This window comes from Taudactylus pleione, unplaced genomic scaffold (assembly GCF_031769625.1).
Source record: "Taudactylus pleione unplaced genomic scaffold, aTauple2 ptg000129l, whole genome shotgun sequence".
NCBI classification, from domain to species: domain Eukaryota; kingdom Metazoa; phylum Chordata; class Amphibia; order Anura; family Myobatrachidae; genus Taudactylus; species Taudactylus pleione.
Window position 1 is genome coordinate 19,296,656 of NW_028284531.1, and position 26,422 is coordinate 19,323,077.

At 45.4% G+C, this 26,422-nt stretch overlaps 1 protein-coding gene across 1 annotated transcript in view; it reads left to right on the forward strand.

The window, feature by feature from the left end:
• The first annotated feature begins 3,943 nt into the window (after positions 1 to 3,943).
• The window catches only part of ARPIN (actin related protein 2/3 complex inhibitor), a 31,343-nt gene continuing 8,864 nt past the window's right edge, over positions 3,944 to 26,422 (forward strand). Inside the window, exons 1-5 of the mRNA XM_088472937.1 lie at positions 3,944 to 4,192; positions 10,204 to 10,279; positions 19,673 to 19,805; positions 23,041 to 23,247; positions 24,157 to 24,323. Coding sequence (XP_088329063.1) covers positions 4,101 to 4,192; positions 10,204 to 10,279; positions 19,673 to 19,805; positions 23,041 to 23,247; positions 24,157 to 24,323 — 675 coding nt within the window. The 5' untranslated portion in view covers positions 3,944 to 4,100. The remainder of the gene's footprint in view (positions 4,193 to 10,203; positions 10,280 to 19,672; positions 19,806 to 23,040; positions 23,248 to 24,156; positions 24,324 to 26,422) is intronic.

A 26,422-nucleotide genomic window follows, 5' to 3' on the forward strand; every position in this document is an offset into this window, starting at 1 on the left:
GCCAAAGTCTGCTTTGTGGCAGGCCAACCCTTTTTACAGAAACCAGAGAGGACAAAGAGTCCGACTTCTGAAATGAATTGGTACGGTCAACATAAATCCTAAGAGCATGTACCACATCCAAGGAGGCCTCACCAGCTGAGAGGTCTGGGGAATTAAAGGCCAGCACTATGATTTCCTCATTAATGTGGAAACTAGATACCACCTTAGGTAGAAAACCTGGGTGAGTGCGAAGTACCGCCCTATCATATGAAAAATCAGAAAAGGAGGGCGACATGAGAGCCCCCAAATCTGACACCCTTCTGGCCGAAGCAATGGTCAGAAGAAACACAGTCTTAGCTGTAAGCAATTTTAAACCCACTGAGCCCAGTGGTTCAAATGGTGGTCCTTGGAGAGCCCCCAGCCAAATCCCAAGGAGCCACTGGTGGAACAAAGGGAAGCTGAATACGAAGTACACCTTGCATAAAGGTGCGGACATCAGGAAGCGTAGCAATCCTACGCAGAAACCACACTGACAGGGCAGAAACTTGCACCTTCAGGGAAGCAAGGCGAAGACCATGATCTAAATGGCAAGGACCTTGAGACAATAGGTCCAGATGTTGAGGCAACAGCATCGGAGTGTCTATGGAGAGACTCAGAAGATCTGAGTACCAGTGACGTCTGGGCCACGGTGGAGCTATCAACAGGAGCGTGCCTCCTTCTTGCTTGAACTTCTGAAGTACACAAGGAAGAACGGAGAGAAGAGGTACTCAAACTGGAAGGTCCACCAGACCGACAGAGCATCTACCAGAAGAGCCTCCTCGACTCTTGTTGTTGACCAGCACACAGTCAGGAGACCATGAGGTTTATCTCTGGAAGGCACTTGTTCACTAGGAATTAAAACACCTCCTGTTGAAGAGACTATTCCCTTGGATGCACGTCCTGACAGGTGAGGAAGTCTGCTTCCCAGTTGAGGACTACTGCTATGAACACTGCCAAGATGGCTGGGAGATTGCTTCCACAATCTCCCAGCGTGCAATACCAATGCTCACAAATACATATTTTATACAAATGCGAGAAACCCTCAGTGTTCACATCACCCTCCGCTAACGAGCATGTGGTACCTTTTAGCTGAGAATAATATGTTCACTCTCTGACATGATGAGTGTAAACGATGTGTATGTGACGCTCCACACAAAAAAAAAAACACTTTTCATTTTAACTGTGAGACAAGAAACACCCTGCAGCACCGCACCGCAAGGGAGAGAAAGACAGGGATAGTAAAATGGCTGACAGTCAGGAGTGAAGTACAGTCAGACAGTGCTAGCATATAGTCACATACAATGCAGAAATAAATCACCTGCACTACAAACACTATGATCAACTATGCAGACACAGTGCCTGGTAGGAAACAGTGCTGCATACACTGACCTCAGCAGAGGAGAGGTATGCTGGGGACCCGGACCGCGATGCCCCCTGTATCAGAATCCAGCAGCGTTCGCCACTTTTATAAAATGGCCACCAAGGACTCCCATGGGAGGAACGCTGCCACAGCCCACCAGACCACTGTGGAAAAGCACTGTGCAGCGGGGGTGGCACCGCCTGTGAGACAAGGAAAACACACACCCCTGGCATGCTATTAACCCCTGGGATGCTGGAGCATTTTCCATACTGCTGCAGCCCGTTGTCCCTGGTGGTCTAGTGGAAGCGGAGGATCAGTACCTTGCTCTACACACAGCCTGTCCCCAGGGAGCCCCTTGCCTAGGGAAAAATAAGACTGTGAATCGGCGGTAACCCACCATGGGTTTCCGCCGCTTACCTGAATCCCTGTGAATCCGACCACAGTCTGGAATACTGGGGTCCCCACTAGCTGAGACCCTGGTACCCACCAGCATCCCCGGATCAGTAACAGCGTTCTGGCCGGGCGGGGTGAAGAAGCAGCAGCATGGACCTCTAATTAGCTTGTCCATGCTGTCTGCTCATGTCATCGCAGCAAAAGCTGCTGGAAGAAACTTCAGGGGGTGTCCAACAGCCCCCCTCTGAAGAGGTGATCCGACTCAGAGCCGGGCACCTACGAAACCGATTTGCCTTGGCTCGGGGGCGGGGTATAGGAGAGGGACCCCAGTGCATCCTGGGAGGCTGAAAAATTAACTCTGGTGGTGCCCGATGTCTGCCGCCATCGCCTATACCCCAAGGTATCCTATGGATACCCTATGGACCCTTAAATAGAAATAGCAATCTTTTTGTCCAATAAAATACATAGCAGGTCAATTATGTCTAAGTTAATGAAGCAGCAATATTTTGTACATACACAGTCGAGTCACATTATGCCCACCAGCTAATAGCCAGAGTAACCGCCGTGTGCAGCACGGACAGCAGCTAGACGGGCTGGGAATGAATCAATAAGATGCTGGTAGGTTGGCACAGGTATCTGGAGCTATGCTGACTGCAGTGCATCCCACAGCTGCCGGAGGGTGCGTGGTGGAGTATCCAGAGTGAACACAACGATCCAGGTGGTCTCACAGATGCTCAATTGGGTTCAAGTCCAGGAAATTAGGGGGCCAGGAAGTCTTGGTCTTGCTCAACCAACCACTGTCGGACATTTCTAGCTGTGTGACATATCACATAGTCTTGCTGGAAGATCCCATCCGCCTCAGGGATGACAATCAGCATGCATCGGTGTACGTGCTTTGCAAGGATACATAATCAAATTGTGACTCATCGGAGAAGGCAACCCTTTGCCAATCAGCGGAGGTCCAATTTCAATACAGGCGTGAAAACTGAAGCCCTTTTGCGCTGATGCACCTTCATTAGCATAGGTGCAGTGACCATCTGTTTGCTTCGGAGCCCCATACACAGCAGGGTTCGCTGAACTGTCATTTTAGACATGTCTGGTGGCACCAGGTTCATTTTGACGGTGAGCTGCTCCACTGTAGCATGTCGGTCAGCCCTCATGCACCTTACTTGCCGACATTCACCTCTCACATCAATGGCACATGGTGCTCCGCAGTTTCCACATTGGTTATTCTCAATGGTGCAAACAAAAAGTATGGTGGTTGCTCATATCAACTTAATGACATAGCACAGGTGCTTGTAAAGGGCAGGGTTTACACTGAACACAGAAAAAAGGGATTTGCCCTCCAGCACACTGTAGCAATATCAACAAAAATACTTAAATCCTACATAATAATAGAGATTCTGAGGTATTAGTTACATACATTTTCAAATATATGAATAAGCGCCATGTCAATCGACAAGGCTCCTCTATACTGGCGTCCCTAACATTAAGGGGTTCACATCCGAGAAGCAAGGTACCCCAAAAAATTCCAGCCAAAGACCAATCCCAGGGCATCACACGAAAAGGGGAAAAACGGTGATAGTGAAGTGTAAAGGATAGATGTGTAAGGATAAATCAATAAGTGTTAATTCTCAATGGTGCCATTTGTCCAGTCACGATACACTTTCACCACAGCAACAAGCTGCGCTGTTTCAGAAATACTGCCACCCTTGGCCTGAAAGCCAATAATAATCCCTTTTTGCAACTTGGCTTAATCGCCCCTTTTACACATGACAGCAACGAGTGATATGTGTGCAGACGGCCTATCGCACACCTTATATACCCACCAAGCCAGCGCAGGGCACGTGACGTACTTCATGGGCTACGCGCTGCCGTCAAATGTAGGAGGTGGTCATAATAATGTGACTCGACCGTGTATATCCTTTACCAATTAATTTTCCTATATGGCTACAATACACTGACATCACCATATGCATGCAGCTGCTGCGTGCTGCTGTTACACCACGACGTTCTGTAATATAATGTGAGGGGCGTGGGGTACTCCCAGACTGTACCATGTGTTTTTAGCCCTGGGGGAGGGCAATTATACGGCGGCCTTGGTGTAACCCGTTGTATCACGGCGGCTGTGTTGCAGAGACATGGATAGCGAGTGGAGGAGGGCAGGTGAGGGGTAAACACTGTCCGCGACTTGCCATGTGCAGGCAGCGCTATCCCGGGACCACATCACCGGTCCCCCAGCATCCGGCTGCTGGTTCCGCCCGGCCTGAGCGCTGCATACTGCTGCCGTGACACAGTGACTGAGCTGCTGTTGTGAGTTGCTGTCACGATGAGTCGGATTTATCACGATAGTGCTCTGCAGAATAAGCCCGTGCATGATGAAACGGTGCCCGGTGCCTGGGAGCCGGCCGCCTATCAGAGGTGTGTACGCAGTACTGTATGTGTGACCGGGTATAGAGACGGGAGGCGCAGCCTGTGATAGAAGTGACTGCAGGAAGTCCGTTTTCTGTTATGCAGAACAGAACATATGGGCTGTGGGAGAGATCCATGTCTCACCTGGATATATGTGTCTGTGCCCCAGCTCCCTCCCCCTCCTCTCGTTCTCTCTCCTCCTCTGTGTCCATGGGCTCCTTTCATAACAGATAAAAAAAAGATGTTAAAGTATTTAACTGAGCCCAGGTTCAATTAGGATATTTCAGAGTTAAGTTTGAGGGAACTCAAATATCACCTGGTTGGGTCAGGTTTACCGAATCGGTATGATTTACCGGGACGCATGTCTGGCGGTTGGAATCCCGACAGCGGCTGCCCGACATGGGTGAAAATCCCGATCGTCCCTGAGGTAAGTATTGACTAACCTAATTCCCCTAACCCTCCCTTGGGGTGCCTAACCCTAACCTTCCCCCCTAGGGGTGCCTAACCCTAACACCCCCTTCCCCTAGCCTAAGTCCCCCCCGGGAACCCCAAACCTCCACCCAGCGGCTATCCGTGCCCTTCGATCGGGATGCCGGGCGCCATCCCGATCGAAGGGCGTCGGTAAAATGACAGGCGTCTAGAGTTAGATGCCTGTCATTTAACCCTCGCCGGGATTAAGCAGTCGGGAAGCCAGCTGTCGGGATTAGGTCCGCCAGCTTCCCGACTGCATACCGGTATACCGTATCTGTCTTTGTCTATAGGCATATTTATTAATTTACATGTTCTAGAACTGATAATTAAAATTTCATATTGCTGATTATCATGGCAATATGAAATTAAAGATTGCAGGAAAACTCCCATAGTGACAGAGGGCCTGATTCAGAACCGGACGCTCTGACAGAGTGCTCGCTCTGACTCAGGGCCGGCCTTCTGTTTTTTTAGAGCGGCCTCCTGGCCGCTCGCATAGCTGTGGGTGACCACCCACAGCTATAGCGAGCGGCCAGGAAGATGGTCGTGATGGTCAAGACCATCGCGACCATCGGGCTTGCGACGAGACCCTTGTGGTAGGGTCTCGTTGCCGCAAGCCCAAGAGTGCTTTCGGCTCTAATAGAGCCGAAAGCACTCCCACTGACATCACTTGTGATGTCAGTGGGGCCGGCCCCAGACGGTAGGCGTTCCCATGGGAACGCCTCCCTCTGGGCAGCCACGCCCCGGCCCGCCCATCAAAGGGGGCGTGCTGTCACTCAACATCGACAGCACGCCCCCTTTGGTACGAGACCCGGAGCGACGGAGTGCCCATCGCTATCCGGGTCTCGTGCATGCGCACGACTGAGCCGGCTCCGTCGTGCGCATGCGCACTGGGCCACCATCAACCCGCTTGCGAGCGCATAGCGCTCGCGAGCGGGTATGAATCAGGCACAGAGTCTCTGAAAGGATCCCATTCCTGCTGTGTGTGACGGTGCCTACACACTTGGCAATGTGCTCACGATCCGTCATCGTGTACGATTTCCCTTGAACTCTCCCCCGGCAGCTCCCCGGCAGTCCTGCACACGGTTTGGTGTAAAAAGTGTCCAATGTGACAAATGTTCTATTGTACATCCTTAACTTTTTCCAGTGCATCGTGTCCCAGATTGGCATATCTGCCCTACAGCGTGACAGATCTGAATGTACGACCTGCGGGGATATGCATCGTGACACTTACGATTTGGGCAAATTTTACATGATTTGTCGTCACGACGTGTCGGAATCGGGCAAATCGTGTAAAATATCGCTAAGTGTATAGGTACCTTAAGAAGGGATGTGATCGTTAATGTGATGACATCCCGTCTTCCAATATCTGCTGCTGTACCCCCTACATACATTCGGGAGAAATGTAATATTTGCAGATACCCCCATCCCCTCCAAAACACCTGCATATATTGATAAATAGGCCACTATGCACCGTGAAAATGTACAAAGTGCTGTATGTGTACACAAATCTTCCAACTGTTCAAGATATTCTGCAAATGCACATTCCACACAAGGAGCATGCTTGCTCACGCCACTTCATACACCCTGTCCCTGTTGCCTCCAAATCGTGTGGTTCGGAGCCATGAACGATGGATGGATGTGCATATAAGATTTTCTCTACTTATATACATCTATATACATATACATCTTTACTTGTGGGCTGTAACCCTTACTATACCTGGCCTAGGTTTGCATACCCCCTCCATCTACTTTTCTGCTACCAATCTACATATAACTAGAAGCGTGAGAATGTTTTTGTGTGTATGTGCAGTACAAAAATGCATATTACACCTACGTCCAACTTATCATCTTCTCCTGTGTGCACACTAGTGAGCTTCCATTTTGCTCCCTCTATTCTTTGCCTCCATTCCCTGAAGTACCTTCCGCTCTACTCCCCCTCTCACTTTTCTTGGTGCACTGGAATCTTTACGGTGTGCTGGTGATGCTTATGACATAACAGAACATTACCAGCTGAGTGTTCTAGCTACCAGGAAAAGCCAATCACTTTAGGTCTCTGTCGCTCCTTGGTTGAGCACTGTGTACTACTGAAAGTAACAGGGAAATTCATTTCAGGCTACTATACTGCTGACATTTCAAAACGCAAGGCAAACATTTGTGGCCGCACTAATGGAGCCTCCACAAATAAAATGGCGGATATCGACTTGCATAGAATGGGCTGTAAATAAAATAAAAACAAATAACGAACCATTTTATTAAAACAGTCAATAAAACATTCTGTTACCAGCATCTATCAATAAATCATATTCTACTACATTAATACAGAGTTGTATTTTTACTTTTTGAACTCCAGCAATCCAGTGATCAAAACATTTAGTAGAACTGCATGTTCCTGAATAACAAATAATGGAAGTTGCAACAGGTCAAACAAATGGTTCTAGAAGTTGATACACATTGTTGAACTACATGTCCCAGAATGGCAGCACAGTTAAAGGGAGCTGACATACAGAGGGCCTGATTTAGCAAGGACCGCCTTTCTGCTAGAACGCACGCAACACAGTTGCTAATGTCAGCGGGGAAATGCAAATGTGTGCCATCGCATTGTGATCACAGCCTAACATAATGACGCCCACTTCCCCTTACACACATCCGTATACCTGGGCAATATAGCGAAACAATCGGTAACATCGAGTACCATCGGACCCATACGCACAGTTAAGGCAGGTCAGGAATTGCTAACTTCAGTACACGCTATGAGGCCTCAGGCTGCATATGGTATTGCAGTGGATAATTTAAGCACGCCCCTGCAACGGCGTTGCAACGCCTGCTTTCGTCCGGCCACCATCCCATCACCACCCACAAACGGCACTTCCTGTCAATCAATGTGCTCTAGGTCTGCATAGCCTCTGCAAACGCAGTTCCCATCGCAATTGCTAGTTTGTGCACTGCGATGCATACGCTATCCAAATTAATCAACCAATTGTGTGCGTCTTTGCTACTGCGATCCTTGCTGAATCAGGCCCCGAGTCTCCTTAACACATTCAACAGTCTTTTTTTGCCAGATTCTTTTCAAAATGGGAAATGTTCAATTGATGAAATTCATCCAGTGAAGACGCACAAAACAGTATAAGTATATATTGCTTCACCAAGTTCATTGATGACTTGGAGCTTTGCATAATTTCCCAATCAAATCACTTGCTGCAGCAGCTCAGGATGTAAATCTAGCCCTTGTAGAATTAGGACACTGATTTGTGAGTCTTTAGTTGTCTTGATGCAAGATTAATCCAATGAGAAATTGTTCTGTTTGAAGCTTGATTTGCTGATCCAAAAGTCGGTATCAAGGAATCTGATTTTCACATTTTTCTCTTTTCAGCTAGTATATACTCGAGTATAAGTCGACCCGAATATAAGCCGAGGTACCTAATTTTACCATGAAAAACTGGGAAAACTTATTGACTCGAGTATAAGCCTAGGGTGGGAAATGCAGCAGCTACTGGTAGTAATCCCCCCCTGGTACTGTCCCCAGTAGTAATCCCCCCCTGGTAGTGCCCCCAGTAGTAATCCCCCCCTGGTAGTGCCCCCAGTAGTAATACCCCCCCTGGTAGTGCCCCCAGTAGTAATACCCCCCCTGGTAGTGCCCCCAGTTTTAATCCCCCCCCCTGGTAGTGCCCCCAGTATTAATCCCCCCCCTGGTAGTGCCCCCAGTATTAATCCCCCCCTGGTAGTGCCCCCAGTAGCAATATCCCCCCCCTGGTAGTGCTCCCAGTATTAATCCCCCCTGGTAGTGCCCCCAGTAGCAATATCCCCCCCTGGTAGTGCCCCTAGTATTAACCCCCCCTGGTAGTGCCCCCAGTAGCAACATCCCCCCCCCATGTAGTTCCCCCATTATTAATCCCCCCCCTCTGGTAGTGCCCCCAGTAGCGATATCCCCCCCCCCTGGTAGTACCCCCCGGTAGTAGCCCCCCCAGTAGAAAGAAATGTAAAAAAAACAAACACTTACCTGTAACCCCGCTCCTGGTCCCGACGCTGCTACAGGCTCCTCCGCCGCTTTGCATAATGGGAGAGACGTCGTCATGACGACGTCTCTCCCATTACCCACTGCGGGAGCCGGAAGATGGCTCCTGCAGTGGGAGCAGCAGTAGCCGCTGAGAGTCTGACAGACTCTCAGCGGCTGCTGATTATACCAAACACATAGCTGCCGGCTCCGCGGCTGTGTGTTTGGCAGTGTGTAGTGCTGACCGAACTCCGTCCGGTCAGCGCTACACACGCGGTGCAGGCTGTGTCACAGTGACACAGTCTGCACCGCGGCCCGCATGGTACGCTACTCAGCAGCGTACCATGCGGGCATGACTCGAGTATAAGCCGAGGGGGTGCTTTTTCAGCACAAAAAATGTGCTGAAAAACTCGGCTTATACTCGAGTATATACGGTATATTTAAGAAGATATTTTTAGCCCCTTAAATCATCTATCTTATTTTACATTTATTGCTTAAGACCCTGTGAGAAGTCATAGAAGCCTAGAAATACGATGTCCTAATTAAAATGAAAGTCTGACAATATATCAGAGATTAATTTAATATCTGGTCACAGGAGGGTCTAAGCTTCTTGGATACAGTCCTGAAACTTTGAAAGCATGGATTTCACAGATCCTTCTGGCCAATGTTGTGGCTGTCAAAAACGCTTTCAGAGTCAGTTGCATTAATTCAGTTTGTGTAGAGGTTCAAGTGGTGTCTCTTATAGTAGAAGGGCCAGTGCTAGGTCACAGGTGGCCACACTTTTGTTCTTAGGTGTTTTATAGCTTGAATAAATCTTACTGCTCAATGGATACTGAACACCATTACAGTCTGTGTTGGGAACATCTGCCTTGGATGTAGAACATTCGGAACTGCTTACGCCCCTTGATTATGGCATATGTAGGTAGGTGTCCTTCAGATACATCATGGCTTGCCATTTCCTTTCTTGTGGTAATTGTGCAATTGATCTAATTCTTCTTTGAATATGTGACCCATAGGAGCTATTTGACATATCAAAGATCAGTAATTACCAGAAATTCCTGTTGTTTCACTAGGAACATACACCATGGTGTTTCCTGCACCTTGAATTCACAAATTTGAGATTGTAGTTTGTCGTCTGACTTTTTGGTAATTAAACCAGTGGATTAGTGGATAGAACAGGTCAAGTGATCTTCTAACACAGTGATTTACAAAGTTTTGATGGCATCTAGTCAACACCATTAGCTGGGGGAAACATTATTTGTAATATATTACTGCACATTCAATATAATTTAGTATAATTGGTCACAGGGGTGACATAGATTACTTTGAGCCAATGATATTGCCTTGCTATGGCACATTTCCCTAATACTGTGAGCTGCTATGCTTGGTATGTGTTATTACTTACTCCACACAACTACCATAGCTTATTGAATTGTGTGACCTAACTAGATGATATACATTTTCTTAGATATGTGATATCTCTGCTGTTTCATACCAGAGAAATGCTTGTACACACTGTAGTCTTCAGACTAACATAGGCTGTCTGTTGTCTCTGCAGTGGACAAGGTGTTCTCTTGGAAGGGACCTTAGTGGATTACTCCCGTCATGTTATTGCAGACACGAAAGGAAAGAAGGTGAGGAAACATGGTAATATATCCATCTCTGTAAGGTGCTGCGGAACCCTTACTGCACCATATAAATATAGGATATTGATGATGATAATAATAATAATAATAATAATAATAATAATAATAATATAATTTTGGGGTAATATATAATCATTCTTTATGCAACTGTGATGTTATTTCCCAAAGTTTTTAAAAAATATTTTGAATGCAAATGGTACACAGGACTTGTCAGTAAAATCATTCTTGTTTTATAAGATTTGGGCCCCCAATGTCTCCTTATCGTAAACTATAAGGATAGTAGAAGCAGACAGCATCCCCATGGCCATATCGGGTAATTTAATCTATACTCCAATAAAACGGCGCCTGGCCATGGCTAAAGTATCAGGAAAAACTGAAGAGCTGATATCAAGCAGTAACTCCTTATATCTTTCATCTCTTTTACTTGGGAATTAAAACATTGATTTTAAAATAAGTAATGCCTCAGTACTTTACTTTATATGTATCTCATATAGATTATGTATGTGTGCTAAGTTGCAAATTAGTTGGTGTGGTTTGTGAGTATATTAAGATGTAGGTGTTTATAAATAAAGAGCAGTAGTTAGTGTAAAGCTGCCCACACACTAGACTAGCGTTCCCGCTAGGCTGTTTTAGCGGGGCGCTGCGCCCTGCCCTCCTTCTGGAGGGCAAAAAGCACCCTGCCCTCCAGGAGGAGGGCAAAAAGCGCCCTGCCCTCACAGTCTGCGGGTGCCGTCTTCAAACGCGGGACAAAGTGTCCCGTGGGTAAAGAAATGTGCGGTGACCCGGTCACCGCCGGAGAATAGACGCCGGGTGCCCTAAACCTAACCCTCCCCCCGCGCGGCTAAGAGGACGGGCGTCCTGGACTTACATAGTTCGGGCCCGCGTCATCCTGGATTCCGGCGTCGGGATTATGATAGGCGTCGGTATCTCGACGCCTATCATATATCCCTAGCCGGCATTCTGCCGTCGAGATTGTGACCGGCGGCTTTGCGGCCGCCGGTCACATAACTACATACCTGAATATTGACTTAGCAGGTGACTGACACACTTTAACCAAGGTGTTCTTAGCACTTTGAACATATTTTTACAAAACAAAGGAAAACTAAATACATTTTCTAATGTGAAATATGAAGGTAAAGTGCAGACTGTGATTATTACCCTTAGAGTGCTTAATAACATAAATATACTCATAAAAAGTCCTTTTTCACTTGTCACTTTTTTTAAGACGTTTTTCTCTTCTGACAATGGCCCTGATTCAGACCCACTCGCGAGCGGCTGTCCGCTCGCAAGTGGGTCGATGTTCTGCACTGAGCATGCGCACGACGGAGGGAGCTCCGTCGTGCGCATGCGCCAGACGCGACGAGCGAAGGACTTTCCTTCGCTCATTGTGTCTGATCAAAAGGGGCGTGCTGTCAATGTTGATTGACAGCACGCCCCCTTTGGTGGGCGTGCCTCCCTGACGGGGGCGTTCCTAAGGGAACGCCTCCCGTCAGAAGCCGGCCCACTGACATCACTAGTGATGTCAGTGGGAGTGATTTTGGCTCTGATAGAGCCAAAATCACTCCGGGCCATGCGGTTGAAAACCTCAACCGCAGGCTCCGGCTCGCAGTTTCGGTGGTCGCGATGGTCAAGACCATCGCGCCCATCAGAATGCATGCTCGTATAGGCTGTGGGTGGTGACCCACAGCTATACGAGCGTCCAGGAGGATGCTCCATAGTTATGGAGGCCGGCCCTCATTCAGAGCGTGCGCTCTGCTCAGAGCGTACGGCTCTGAATGAGGGCCAATGTGTGTTCATAAAATAGAAGGGACAAAAAAGCACATCTGTGTAGAATTGTTTCCATAATTCATATATGTTTTTTCATACACACAAACTCTTTGTGATACGATGAATTTTTTCACTTTAAGATTCAAAAACTTACCACACTCACATATGGTCAGCGTGATGGAAATCCCAAAAAGGTATCTTTTGAAATTTCTCAAACACCATATAATAACCTCAACATAAGGCCAGAAACCGGGTTAAACGTACACCCCCCACATCAATTATAATGGGAAGAAATGTATATATAAAGGTATCTTTTCCAAATGAATTGAACACGCACCCAACTCACTTGTAACAAGTGAAAGATAAAGCGCATAAAAGTTTATTTTATCCACAAGTCCTCAGTGTTTATCCAGTATAGGCCAGAAATGGTTTTCAGTATTTAATAATATAAATACACAAATACATAATCACAATAAAAACAAAAATTATATGCAATCAGTCCAGAGTGAGGGAAAAAAAATCTAATTTTCCAGGTACAACTGTTATCAATGATATACAAAAAGGAACAGTCCGGAACAGCCTCCAAATATATACCCAAGTACCTTAATGGATATGCGATATTTCACTGCCCCCAATGTCCTCCTAATGGTGCAGAATGCCTCTCACAACCAAAGCGTTTGGATCTATGATCTTTCTCGAGGTCTTTTATACCGGAGCTTCTTTACATTACTCCGGTCACATGATCCAACCAGATATGTCGTTAGTCTCATAGTACGGTAATTTAAAAGATTCCTGACTGATTGAATATGGTATACGTAGATCCCCTCTAAGTGGGCTATGTGTGCCAACCCTGGGAACAGTGGTCTGGTGCCCAGTCCGCGGGGAGATCCAATTTGATGATCGTGCACGGGCTGGGCACCAGGTAGGGTGCACCTCTTATTTGGACCTTGAGAGAGATCATAGATCGAAATGCGTTGGTTGTGAGAGGCATTCTGCACCATTAGGAGGACATTGGGGGCAGTGAAATATCGCATTTCCAGTAAGGTACTTGGGTATATTTTTGGAGGCTGTTCCGGATGGTTCCTTTTTGAGAGTATATCCTTGATAACAGCTGTACCTGGAAAATGTGATTTTTTTTTTCCCCTCACTTTGGACTGATTGCATATAAATTTTGTTTTTATTGTGATTATGTATTTGTGTATTTATATTATTAAATACTGAAAATCCATTTCTGGCCTATACTGGATAAACACTGAGGACTTGTGGATAAAAGAATCTTTTATGCGCTACATCTTGCACTTGTTACAAGTGAGTTGGGTGCGTGTTCAATTCATTTGGAAAAGATACCTTTATACATTTTTTCCCATTATAATTGATGTGAGTGGGGTACGTTTAACCCGGTTTCTGGCCTTATGTTGAGGTTATTATATGGTGTTTGAGAAATTTCAAAGATACCTTTTTGGGATTTCCATCACACTGACCATATGTGAGTGTGGTACGTTTTTGAATCTTATAGTGAAAAAATCCATTGTTTCACAAAGAGCTGTGTGTATGAAAAAACATATATGAATTATGGAAACCATTCTACACAGATGTGCTTTTTTGTCCCTTCTTCTATTTTATGAACACACATTGTCAGAAGAGGAAAACATTCTTAAAGAAAGTGACAAGTGAAAAAGGACTTTTTATATTTATGTTATAAGCGCTCTAAGAATACTATCTATATTTTAATTGTATATGTTTATTTTTCTTGTATTTGGGCAAGACAAGGTAGAGTTTTGGAGCTGCTGATATTAGATTTGTGCCCCATTTGTTCCAATAACTTTTCCTTAAACATCTGATTATTACCCTGAATTTTCACTGGAGAATTGTTAAAAATTATATCTAATAAGTGTTTACACTCTTCAACTTAATCTCAAGGTTCAAAGGACAAATGCTAAAGCTCTTTGCCATAAAGTTAATCAATTATTCCATTTTGTTTCCTTTATATCCCAGATGTCTTGTTGTAGTTTGGCAGTATGTTTTATTGCTATGAATTTACATATACATCATAATGATATTAGATAGATGGCGAGTTGAATGCTGAACCGTCATGTCAGGCGTCCTTCCACTGCTTAATAGCAATTGCTTATTTCATGGTGTTCACAATCTCGGGTTGATGAGTAGTTGAACATAAGCTGGTTTGCAGAACATATCTTGTGTGCTTTTGCACTGCGAACACTCCGTAACTGGGCTGCAGGGGCGTATCTTCCTATTGGCCAGGATGGCACTCGCCAGGGGTGCCGGCCAAGGGGGGCGCCGGCGCCCCCGGCAGTGCCACTGGCGGCCAGTTCCTTCTATCAAGCTGCACTGTGCCAGGGGCAGATTGGGCCACCGGGAACTCAGGAGAGTTCTCGCTGGGCTGGACCCTTGCGGGAACACACTGATGCAGGGCCAGCTGCCGCGAGCAGTTGCTGTTTGATCTCCATAGAGTCCTGTGACACTGACCGGTGCACCGTGGCACAGCGCGTGTGATGTCATGACAGGACAGGAGCCCGGACCGCTGTCATGGCCAGGAGGGGAGCATCCGAAAGATGCTGAGTAATGTAAGTAACTGGCCTGGAACCGGAGGGAGGTTAGTTGCCGGATCTGGAGAGACACAGTATATTTCATTTGATGTCGCTCCTGTCAGTCCCTATTATCAGTGCTTTTCAGTAGCAAGGAAGGGGGAGGGGCGCCAGTCCCTTACTTTGCCAGGGGCGCACGGACCCCTAGATACACTCCTGCTGGGCTGATACAAGTATTGGCACTAAAGTGAATTGTAATGGGGCACTCAGTGAGGGGGTGTCAATGGACTTGCAGGTTATGCAGAGTTGGACATATCTGGAAATACGCTTACTTCCAGACCCATCTTTTGCACCTAGTACAGGGTAGGTGTAAGGGCGCTGTAATGATGATTGTAAACCAGGCGTACATTCCTGTCATTTGCTCTCGTGTGGCTAACAACACAGCTAGATAAGTATCTTGCTATGCTGTTGGAACATTGGCCCTCATTCAGAGCCACTCGCTAGCGGCAGTACGCTCGTTCCGCGCGATGTTCGCACATCTGCGCATGCGTACGGTTTTTAGTACGCATGTGCAAACCAGTCAGTGTGGCCGAAAAACATTTGTACGCAATATAGCGAGTGCCTGCTATTTTGAGTGACAGAATGAGGCGTATGTGGGTGGTAACAGGGGAAGGTGCTTGAAAACGGGGAGTGGAGATCCGTTCGCAGGCGTGCTTAAAGGTCAAAACGGGCGTTTTATGGGTGTGCATAATTAATATAGCAGCGTCAATGACCACGTCACTTGTTTTTTTTTAACTCAGAACTGCTCGCAAAATAGCGGTTGAAAAAACCAACCACAAGAATAGCGAGCAGTTCATATCCTGTTCGATGTACTCGATTAATCTAATAAATAGCGGACATGACGTATGGTGCGAGCGGCCAGGGGGCGTTTTTAAGAAATAATAGAGCGTATGTTTTGCTCGCTCGTTCAGACTTAGAGGTGTGAACAGACTGCAATGTGCGAACGGATCATTTGCATAGCCATCCCTTGTTTTTGAACGAACGCAAATAGCGAACGGCTCTGAATGAGGGCCATTGTTTGCACTTTAATACAGTATGTTTACTTGCTTCTAATATATATTTTTGCATATTCAATGCAAGGTGCACTGGTCTTTTCAGGGTATAATATAATATGAGACACCTATAAATTGGATAGATTTTCTGATTTTCGATGGCAAGCTTATTCTCCAACTGCATATGTCTCGAACTGACTGTCTCGCTGTTTTAGCTGACCATCAGTAAAGGTTTATGATTCAGTCAGTATGTCAAATAGAAGCATTGTAGCTGCTGCCTGATTGAAAAGCCTGCCCACTATGTGACTTCTCCACCCTCTATCTGATTTCTCATCTTTATATCTAATGTGCCAAAACTGAATTATTCTTATACTGACAGTAGTTATCTGAAAGGCATCATAGCCATCAAAGTATACATTTTCATATAGGAGCCATGAAGGTAAACTCCTTTCTTCAGCATTAACCTGACATTCTGATGCAACCATGTTAAAAAATGTTCTACCTCACTTCATTATAGATCGTTCCTCCAACACGTTTCTGACTGGATTTTAAAGGTATCTTATGTGGGCAAAAAATCTGAGAATGTGACATCATTGGCCCTCGTGCAGTCTGTATAAATTGGGTCAGGTACATTTCTTAAGGCGCATATCCACTACATGACATCGTTATCGTTCATTATATTGTGCAGTGGATATTGAGCCCACACTGAACGATATATCGTTCAGTGTGGGCACCCTCCTCTCATCCCCCGAACCTGCACAAGCTGACGATATCGATAATGATGTCGTAATCGTTCATTTATATCGTGTAGTGGATATGCGCCTTTAGACAGTCAAAATTTAGACATTCAAAACGTAGACACCATAATAACGACAGGTACAATATTTAGACAACCAAAATGTCAGCATGGAATATATGTCGACATTCAATATGTAAAGAGTTCAAATGCCGACATTTACAGACTTTGACGTCATTTAGACATTCAATATATAGACAGAGATGTTGACATGGTCAAAATGTAGACGGTTACAATTCCGATGTTAGATTATAGATTGACACCCAAAATGTAGACACAGTTAAAATGTCGACTGTCCTAATGCTATGATTCCATCAGATGGGGGCATATCAAATTGACTGCAAGATTTCGCCCGCAAACAATTACACGGACCTCGCAGCCAATTTTGGATTACCGTGGGTATGCTTGCTCCTGATAACCACGGTATCGAACAGCTGCCATGGCTGTGTGTGGGCAGCGGGTGCAGGGTTAGGGGTAGGGTAGACTGTGCGGGCAGAAAGAACAGGGTTAGGGGTAGCGTAGTGTGTGCGGGCAGCGGAAGCAGGGTTAGGTGTGTGTGTGGGCAGCGGGAGCAGGATTAGGGGTAGTGTGTGCGGGCAGCAAGAGTAGGGGTAGTGTAGTGTGTGCGAGCAGCGGGAGCAGGGTTAGGGGCAGTGTGTGTGGGCAGCAGAGTTAGGGGTAGTGTAGTGTATGCGCGGAGCGGTTGCAAGGTTAGGGGTAGTGGGGTGCAGGGTTTGGTGTAGTACCTTTCCTGTGCACGGCCGGTCCATAGAAGCTGTCTGCGACGCTGGAGACAGAGGAGGAGGACAGCACTGCAGAAGGTGAGTAATTAAGGACTAATTAAGCTAATTGGAAACTTCCAATTGCTTAATTAGTCATTCGGTGGTACTCTCCAAAGGGGCCCAGAGCAGGTGCTGACAATTTTTCCTTAAAATATGAATTGTAGGAAAAACTGGAACTGCTCTTGAGGTGCCCAAGAAAAAACTTGAGCGCTCAATAATAATAAAAAAAAAATCAAAATGATGCACCCAAATGGAAACCACAAATCTCGCACCTGCAGGTGCAAGATGTTTGGTAAACTCGCACCTAATTGGATATACCCCATAGTGTCCCACTGAGAGCTGCTGGGGAACCGCACAGGCCGTCATGCCTCACCACAGATTTGCTGTTAGGGTCTCCTGAAACTGTTGCAGGGCATGCTGGCATGTGTATTTCCACAGTAGCATATATTAATTGCCACGGCCTGAAATTGTTGCAGATCGTGCCAGCATGTGTCATTCCAAAGCAGCATACATTAATTGCTGCTGCCGCTAATCCCCTTCATAGTAGCGCTAAATAAATTAACAGTAGTGCTAATTGCCTGCTTAGATTCTCTAAATAAATGACAAGCAAAGCATGTACACCTGCCTATAATTTGACTGCAGGTTACAGTGCAGTGACCTATATTGTCAGTGTCGATATTTTGACTATGCCACAGGTTCTCAAACTTGGTCCTCGGGACCCCACACAGTGCATGTTTTCCAGGTCTCTTCTCAGAATCAAAAGTGAAATAATTATAACCACATGTGGATCTTTTAAAATGTCAGTGAGTAATGAATAAACCTGTGCACCTACTGGGTGACTTGGAAAACGTGACCTGTGTGTGGTCCTGGGGACCGAGTTTGAGAACCATTGGTCTATGCCATTCTTTGTGTTTAAACACGTCTATTAATAATGAAAGCCTCTATATGTTTTTTTGCTTGTTTTTTTGGTCACAATAATTTTTTGTTCTTGCAACCACAATGTAATAGGTGGTAAATAGTGTAGGTTGTTCTAAATGTAAAATATTATGGTAGTTTAATAAATTAAACATAGTTTTCATGTTCCTGCAACATAACAACCTAATTTACATCAACAGACTGATACTGATTAATTGCAATGAGACTGATACTACTAATGTCATTACTGGTTCCAGTGGCCAAACATATAGGTCAATAAGTGTGCATACACACAAAATTGATCTGTCAATTTGCGGGTCAAACGGATGACCGATCCGTCAGCAAAGTCGTAAATCCGACATAAGATAGTCGTGTTTCCAGATTACTCTTGATCTTATTTTCTTTTTAAATGTATGCAGTCAGTAAATGGTTAATGCTGTGTGTACACTGACAGACGTTTTATCTGACAGCCTGAAACCCAACAGATATTATGGCCATACACAGTGAGATATGTCCCAGTGCCTAGTCCACAATATCTGCCTTGCTCCCCTGGGAAGAAGACATTTCCCAGTTCTTCCCCAAAGGACCAGGGGAAATGTCAGGCGGTCGGCCGTGGCAGATGCTGATATGTTGGAAAATTTCTCATGTCCGACAATCATCGCTGATTGGTCACAGCCATACACTATGCAGTTATCGTCCCGATCCACCAATTATCTGCAGATTGGGACGATTATTGCATAATGTATGCCCGGCTTAACCCACATTTATCCTCTATCCATGAAAACATTGCACAGCATTGGTCTCTTAGCGAATTTCCCTCAAACTAATACATGGTCTCACACGTTCACTATGAACACTGGCTAGTCTCACATATATCTGATTCATTCGATATACTGAGAGGTTGTTCCTATGGTATGTACAGTACAGTAATTGGCAAATAAGTCAAATAACCTTTGCACCTCTCACCTGTAAACTTACCAAAAACAACTTATGTAATAGAAAACATAGTAAATATATTATCATACTTATGTGTAATTGGGGTTACTGGATGCTGGCGCTCAGGATCCTAGGTGTCAGAATACTGACGTTGGCATCCCGACCAGGTTAGAATACCGACGCCCTCAGGTAAGTAAGCCTAACCTAACCCCTAACCCTCATCCCCCAGTACCTAAACCTAACCCCCCCCCCCATAGGGGCCTAAACCTAACCCTCCCTCCCCGCAGCCTAAACCTAACCTCCTCCCCGCATCCTACCCTAACCCTCCCCCTAACCCTAGTTCTTACCTTCAGGTTTCCGGCGGTGGGCATGCCGGCTCCGGTATTCTAACAAGTGTCGGGATTCCGACGTCAGCATTCTGACCGCATCCCGTTTTACTGATAGGAAGCTTGCTTATTATATCAATATGCATCTATTGTACTCCTGTCCATACTGCTGTTTCTACATTCCCCTTTTATAGGCGACTACTTCATTATTATTTATATATAACTGACTTATTATACATGTGTGTTTTTGGAATACGCTAGGAACGATGGTACATTCTATATCTGGGACCTAGCAAGATTCACCGTAGGAAGTTTGACAGTAAAGGAAATGAAATTGAGCCCAATTTCAGTGACACAAAGAAAGTGAACACCGGCTTCCTCTTGTCTTCTTACAGTAGGTATTGGATCTGTTGTAGTCGCATAATTATAGCTTTATCCATTACGCATCAGAAATGTTATCATTTTGTTATGCATTCCTATTATAGTTTTTAGTTAAACTCACAGGCCGCTCCTGCATTTTGGCGTGACTATCAGACAACAGGATAAAAGTACAACCTGGCTACACACCTAGCTGGCTTCATTGTATGGATCACATCTGGTGTCACTGGCTGGCAGATAATTGCACACCAGCTGATAGGGGCCGCTTTTACAAATGCATTTACATACATGCCTAATGATGATGGTCAATTTTGAAACTGTAGGGCCATTATTAGGCATCTGGGTCATTTATGAGCCATAAACATACATATAAAACCAAAGTTTAATAATATAAACTCTTCAACAATTCTGTCTAATGAAACTGCTGTTATCCGGGTATATGGCTCTGTTTTGACTGGTATAAATGGCATAATAAATGGCAGGTTGGTAAGGTTTTAGTACAGGCTTGCACCTTTCAACAATGCTCTGTTCTGTCTTTGCTATTATAAAAAAAGTGGTAAAAGGCTAGTGGTCCCAGGCTCAGAAGACCAGTGTATGCAACTTTGGACTTCTTACTAATACTGTCTAGCTAGAAGAGACCCTAAACATGGTTTCCACTTCATCCACTCGATGGCCCAGAGCGACAGCAAACTTCGTTTTAAAGAGCTACCTGTAAGCAGATTGCTAGACCAGGGAGATTATTTTTTTCTGTGTAGTGTAGGTTAGACATTGAAAGCATATATATTGTAGCTTAGATGTGGACTTTTGAGCAATTCTAGTAAATCATTCTCAATTTAAAGTGAACCAGTCATCAGTTCATCTGATGTAATTGTATTCATTTACAGAAGACACTGTCTAATTAGCAAGCAATCACAAGGTTCCCTGTGACCTGGTTTGACCGGTGACCATTAAATGTAGCTCACTATTTATCCATCATGTGATCTCCTGAGCTTACTTCTTACAGGTAAGAAATCAGAGGAGCAGCGAGGTATAGAAGAAGCAGGCCTAGGTGTGACCCTTTACGCTAAGAGCCTGATTTTTCCTGCTGAACTATCAGACCAGGCATTTTGCATGCTCCTTTGCATGGTTTGGAAAAGTTAGCCAGGGAGAGATTATAGCATATATAGGAGAAATTCCAATTCAGCTGAATGTGCCGCAGGGCATCGCCATGATGCATGGCTGTGCCCTACTTGCCATATACAGTACCTGCAGCATCGCTACTTTTCCTGTGCACCTGTGTTATGGAAGGAAAAACTAGCTATGTTGCTGGTCATGATGTGCCACATTGCGGCCACCACATCTTATCAAATTGCCCCATAATGTTGCTCACCCAATCCACCCCTCTAACTGAATAGTGGCTCATGTAGAGTTGGACAGAGACGTAGTTTTCACCTTTTTATTGCCTGCAAACTGTGTGTTTACAACTGTGCATGTGCACCAGTGATATTTACAAATCTGCCCTCGTGCCTAATGAGTTGCATTTTGCACTTGCACGTCTTTGCACTAAGGAGAATGGTATCATGCTTAGAGGGATTGTTTAAGTACAGTGTAGTAAAATGTGTCCCATGCTGACCAAAGAAAGACGCATATGCACCTGTTTGGAGGTGAATCACTTGGGGTAAAATGTGAAGTTATGATGATAACCATGATCGTGGCTGCTTCTGATTGGCTGATTGCATAATCCCTCCCAATTATGCTAATACTATAGTAAAGTTGATGGTGCGATCTCTTCACATACAACATTAATGATTTTTCCGTTTAGATCTTTTAAAGAGGTAAGTAATAGATGTATGTATTGTTTTCAACTTGAAGATAAAATAAAAGTGTTAATTAAGTCATATTTCTGTTTATATGGTAATGTGACTATATTAATTATGGATAATACAGCTGAGTGATGTACTTTATTGTGTATGAATTGGGTAAGGAGATTTTAGCATTAGTACTAATATTGTGAGCCCCATAGTTCTGTAGGGACTGTGGGCCTCATTCAGAGGCGGTCGGAGGATGCAAGCGGTCGCTCAGAAACTGGGCGACCGCTTGCATCCTGAACGGCCGCGTCTGTTTCGGTCGTTAGGCTGTGGGTTTACACCCACAGCTCTAACGACCGCTAGGGTGATGGTCGCGATGGTCATAGACCATCGCGACCATCGGGGCTTACGACGAGACCCTAGGGTAGGGTCTCACTTGTCGTAAGCCCCGGAGAGCTTCTGGCCCTGTCTGAGCCGGAAGCTCTCCACTGACATAACTAGTGATGTCAGTGGGGCCTCCCCCGAACGGCAGGCGTTCCCATGGGAACGCCTCCGTTTGGGCTGCCGCCCCCCCGGCACGCCTTCCAAACGGGGCGAGTTGTCAATCAACATCGACAGCTCGCCCCCTTTGGAAAGAGACCCGCTACGACCGGCGCTGTCGGTCGTAGCGGGTCTCACGCATGCGCACGAAGGAGCCGGCACCCTTGTGCGCATGCGCACTTGACAAACATCGAGGCGGCCGTGCGGTCGTAGACCGTACGGCCGCCTCTGAATGAAGGCCTGTATGTGGTAAAGCAATAAAATGACATGTCTGGAATAAAACTTCCTGTAGCTGCAGTGCTGGCTGTTGTGGGACTATCTACCTTGGGTACATATACTGTATACTGCAGCAGTGGAGACGTCTCATAGCACACGTTACTTTTTGATACTTTGTGATTTCATCATCTGTCTTTATAAATGGCATCACTGAGCATAGTGCCACCAAATGTGTAATTCAGTGTCTAGTTTATTATGAGCAGGAAAGTCTGCGTACACATTAGGCAATATTTATGAATGATATGGACGATAATGATATCGTTCAACGATATTTCGGCCAGTGTGTATGCCTTCAACGGCGAACGATGTGCGCTCCCGCGTGTCGTTAACGATATCCCCAGTCGGCTGTACATGCAGCCACATCTGGGGATATCGTTAACGATGCCATGCTGCCGAAATGCAGCATGGCACCCTTCCCGCCTTCGTTCGTCGTTGCCGCCATAGGCAAATGTGTATGCGCTTACCGATGCCGGCATCCCCACCGGACCCGTTGCTGCCGGTATATCGTCTACCATGACATTTGAAGCACTGAATTCGGTAGAACATGGACCAATCACTTGCTATCTATAAGGAACCATTGTATTGCAGATCTCTTTCGTATAAAAAGGAATTTTTGTATCATAACAATAACAGTATTGTCTTTACCAGAGGTAGAAGCCAAAGGGGAGACAGACAGACTGTCAACAGAGGAGCTGAAGAATCTAGTCAATAAGAAGGATTTAATGAGAATCAGCGAGAGGTTTATCCCCAAAGATACTGTGGCATTTTGGTTACCAGAAACGGAGATGGAGAAAACAGAACTGGAGTTGGGTGAACAGTTACGTGTTAAGACCTTGGGAGATGGACCATTTTTATGTAAGCTGCTTATTTTCTGTATTGTAGGATGTATTTGACTGACAATAGTTGCATTAGAGGAAACAAGGCCTTCATAAATGTCATTCACTATGGTCAAAATGAAAGAAGCTCAATGGAAAACTACAGACACTATAATGTTTTCAAAGAACAGCCTCGCCCATTGACTAGTAAATGTACAATGCACTGTATTGCCAGCTATTTGCTGTGTATCTGCTCCTGGCAACAAAGAGCTTCAGCTTTTGTTGATTCCAAGGGGGGCTGCAATTGCAGTGTAGGGGAAGCTCTTGAACACCCATCATTTTATTACTTGGTGAGAAAGTGCTTTAGTGACAAATTAATAGCACTATGAGAATGTTATTGACATCATATTGATACTTGTATATGGACTCATTGTGACTCCCAGTGAATGGGCCAGGGGCGTATCTAAAATGGGTGCAGGGTGTGCGGGGAACACGGGCCCCTGGGTCCAAGGGGGCACCGCACCGTACACCCTGCACCCATAATATTACTTACCTTTCGGAGTCCCACGTTGGTGCGGGGGCCTGCGCTGTTAAACGACTGGAAAATGGCCGCGGCGGCCATTTTCCCATCGTTTGCGCATGCACTGTACAGGGAAAATGGCCACCGCGGCCATTTTCCCGGTGACCTGTGCATTCATTATAGACTCTGGGCACACTCTAGTGCCCAGAGTCTGTAACTCTGGCGCTGGCCGCGCACAGCTCAGTGCGCTGCCGGGCGGAGAGGAGGAGACCCGTGTCGGAGACTGCACACGGGCCCCCTCCTCTCTAGAAACGCCCCTGGAATGGGCACACTATACACCTGTAAACTTGTCTTCCCCAGAGGCACTAAGATTTAGTTCCAATGTTTTACCATCACTCCTCTCCAAGTCGCGTCTTTTGTCTCCTCTAGTTTCGTTAGCAAAACTTGAGAGTGGAACAGTGACCAAATGTAATTTTGCTGGAGATGCTCAGACTGGAGCTTCCTGGACAGACAACATAATGGCCAATAAATCTCACAGCAATGTACCTGCTAGTGAGCCCCGGGGCCAAGGCGATGGAGCCGAGGATGATGAATGGGTATGGCCATCAAGTTTTCTTCCATTAATCATCTAAAATTATTTCTAATGCCACAATTATTGGAAACATTTTTTAATTTTGGGCTATAATTCTATCTTCAGGATTCTTTATTCTTATGTCACTTTACCTAGTTTCTATGCTGGTGTTTGGTTAGACTGTTAGATGGCCTCTAGTATCCTAAATAGTAAGTTTTGCAAACAGTCTTACTAAGGTCTGATGATCCTCTCACAATACAGTAGTTTGGGGGTGTTGCTGAATGGCAAGGTATGTGTGAGATTATCAGGGCGTGGCGTATTTTATAAGTGGAGGCTTTGTTAGGTCTAGAAAGGATCGTAAATATGATACAGAACTGGCAAAGAGGTAGCAGTCAAATCTCCTTAAATAGCCTACACAGTGGTATAACCTAAACCTGTATCCTACACACATACTATACATAACCATGTTCTAGTCACAGATTAAGCACAGAAAGTGTTAGGTTAGGTGATACTCTAAATATTTACATTTGCATCCAGTATGCCCAGGAAAATTCTTTGCTGTATGCCAGTTAAAGAGTTGGTATATAGTAATATCAAGCTGCCTTATATAAAATATCTGCTAATAACTTTTTACACATTTTGAATTACTGGACCCTATATAGTAGATCTTCAGTGAAAGACCAAAAGAAACCAGGCAGCACTAACTAGAGAGGTAGTGTTAAAGTAAAGGGGTAGCGAAGTTGGAAAAATAGGTGGCCCCAATGTTTTGAAATTAAAATATCAACATATACAGAAATTATTATTATTATTCTTTATTTATGTGGCACCATAAGGGGTCCGCAGCGCCTTACAAAGTACATAAACAGTTTGCACAATACAAAAAAAGTGAGTTACAGAGCATTGCAGGACATGGACATGGTTTATAAACATTTCTGCATCAGCAGTCGTAGTACTCAAATATGCCACAGGGCGTCAGAACCCAAGGGTTTGGTGCCGTTGCAGACAGTGGGGAGAGATGGCCGGTATAAGTGAGAAAAGGAAAAAGCACATCAGGGAAAAGAGCCCTACTCATGAGAGCTTGCCGTCTAAAGGACCTCATCAATATTTTCCCCTGACATTACATTAATACTCCCACACTCATACACACTACTCAAACAGTCTAAAGCACAGCCATAGCTCAGTGAGCGCCATAAAGTAAACAGAGCATCAGGGGGACGACCATACAGTACTCGCAGCATCCCAGTGACGGCCATACAATACAGAGAGAACTTTTGCGACCAACATACAATTCAGAGATCATTTTTGTGGCCAGGTCACAATACAGAGCATTTTTTCACCTCCACTCAAATTATATCCTCTTCACTAATTAACCCTACTCAAAAATCATTAACTATTTCAGCATCACAATAACAACCCCATTCATTAAGTCAGTAACTCCCTCATCCTATTTTTTATTGAAGCATCCCATGTACAAATAAGATAGACATCGTCAAGTTACAAGATCAGAATACAATGTTCAAACAAAACAATACAGTCAGAATAACCTCGACATAAGCGATCAGATGTCACAGTGGAAACACTTGTTGACATTAATTAAAAACAAACTTCTGGCTAAACATTGTGCGGCTGCAATGAAGAGTCGAAGCATGTCTAATCTCAATATTCAAATATAAAGAAAAAACAAAAGTAAGTTCCATCTCTCGTCCTCCCGTCCACACACCCGTCAGGGAGTCTCCAACACCGTGACACAAAATCCATATCTCCGCTATAAAACAAAATAGTAGGATCGCCAGACTCCTCACGACCCAGGTACCAAGTGGTAGAACGTAAACTTTTGTAGATTTGAACTCAGGCCCTGATTCAGAGCCGGACGCTCTGACAGAGCGCTCGTTCTGAATTAGGGCGTCTTTTTTTTTTTTTTTATGGAGCGGCCTCGCTCGCATTGCTGCGACCATCGGGCTTGCGACGAGACCCTTGTGGTATGGTCTCGTGGCCGCAAGCCCCAGAGAACTTTCGACTCAAACAGAGCCGAAACTCTCCCACTGACATCACTTGTGATGTCAGTGGGGCTGCCCCCAGACGGTAGGTGTTCTAATGGAAACGCCTCCGTCTGGGCAGCCACCC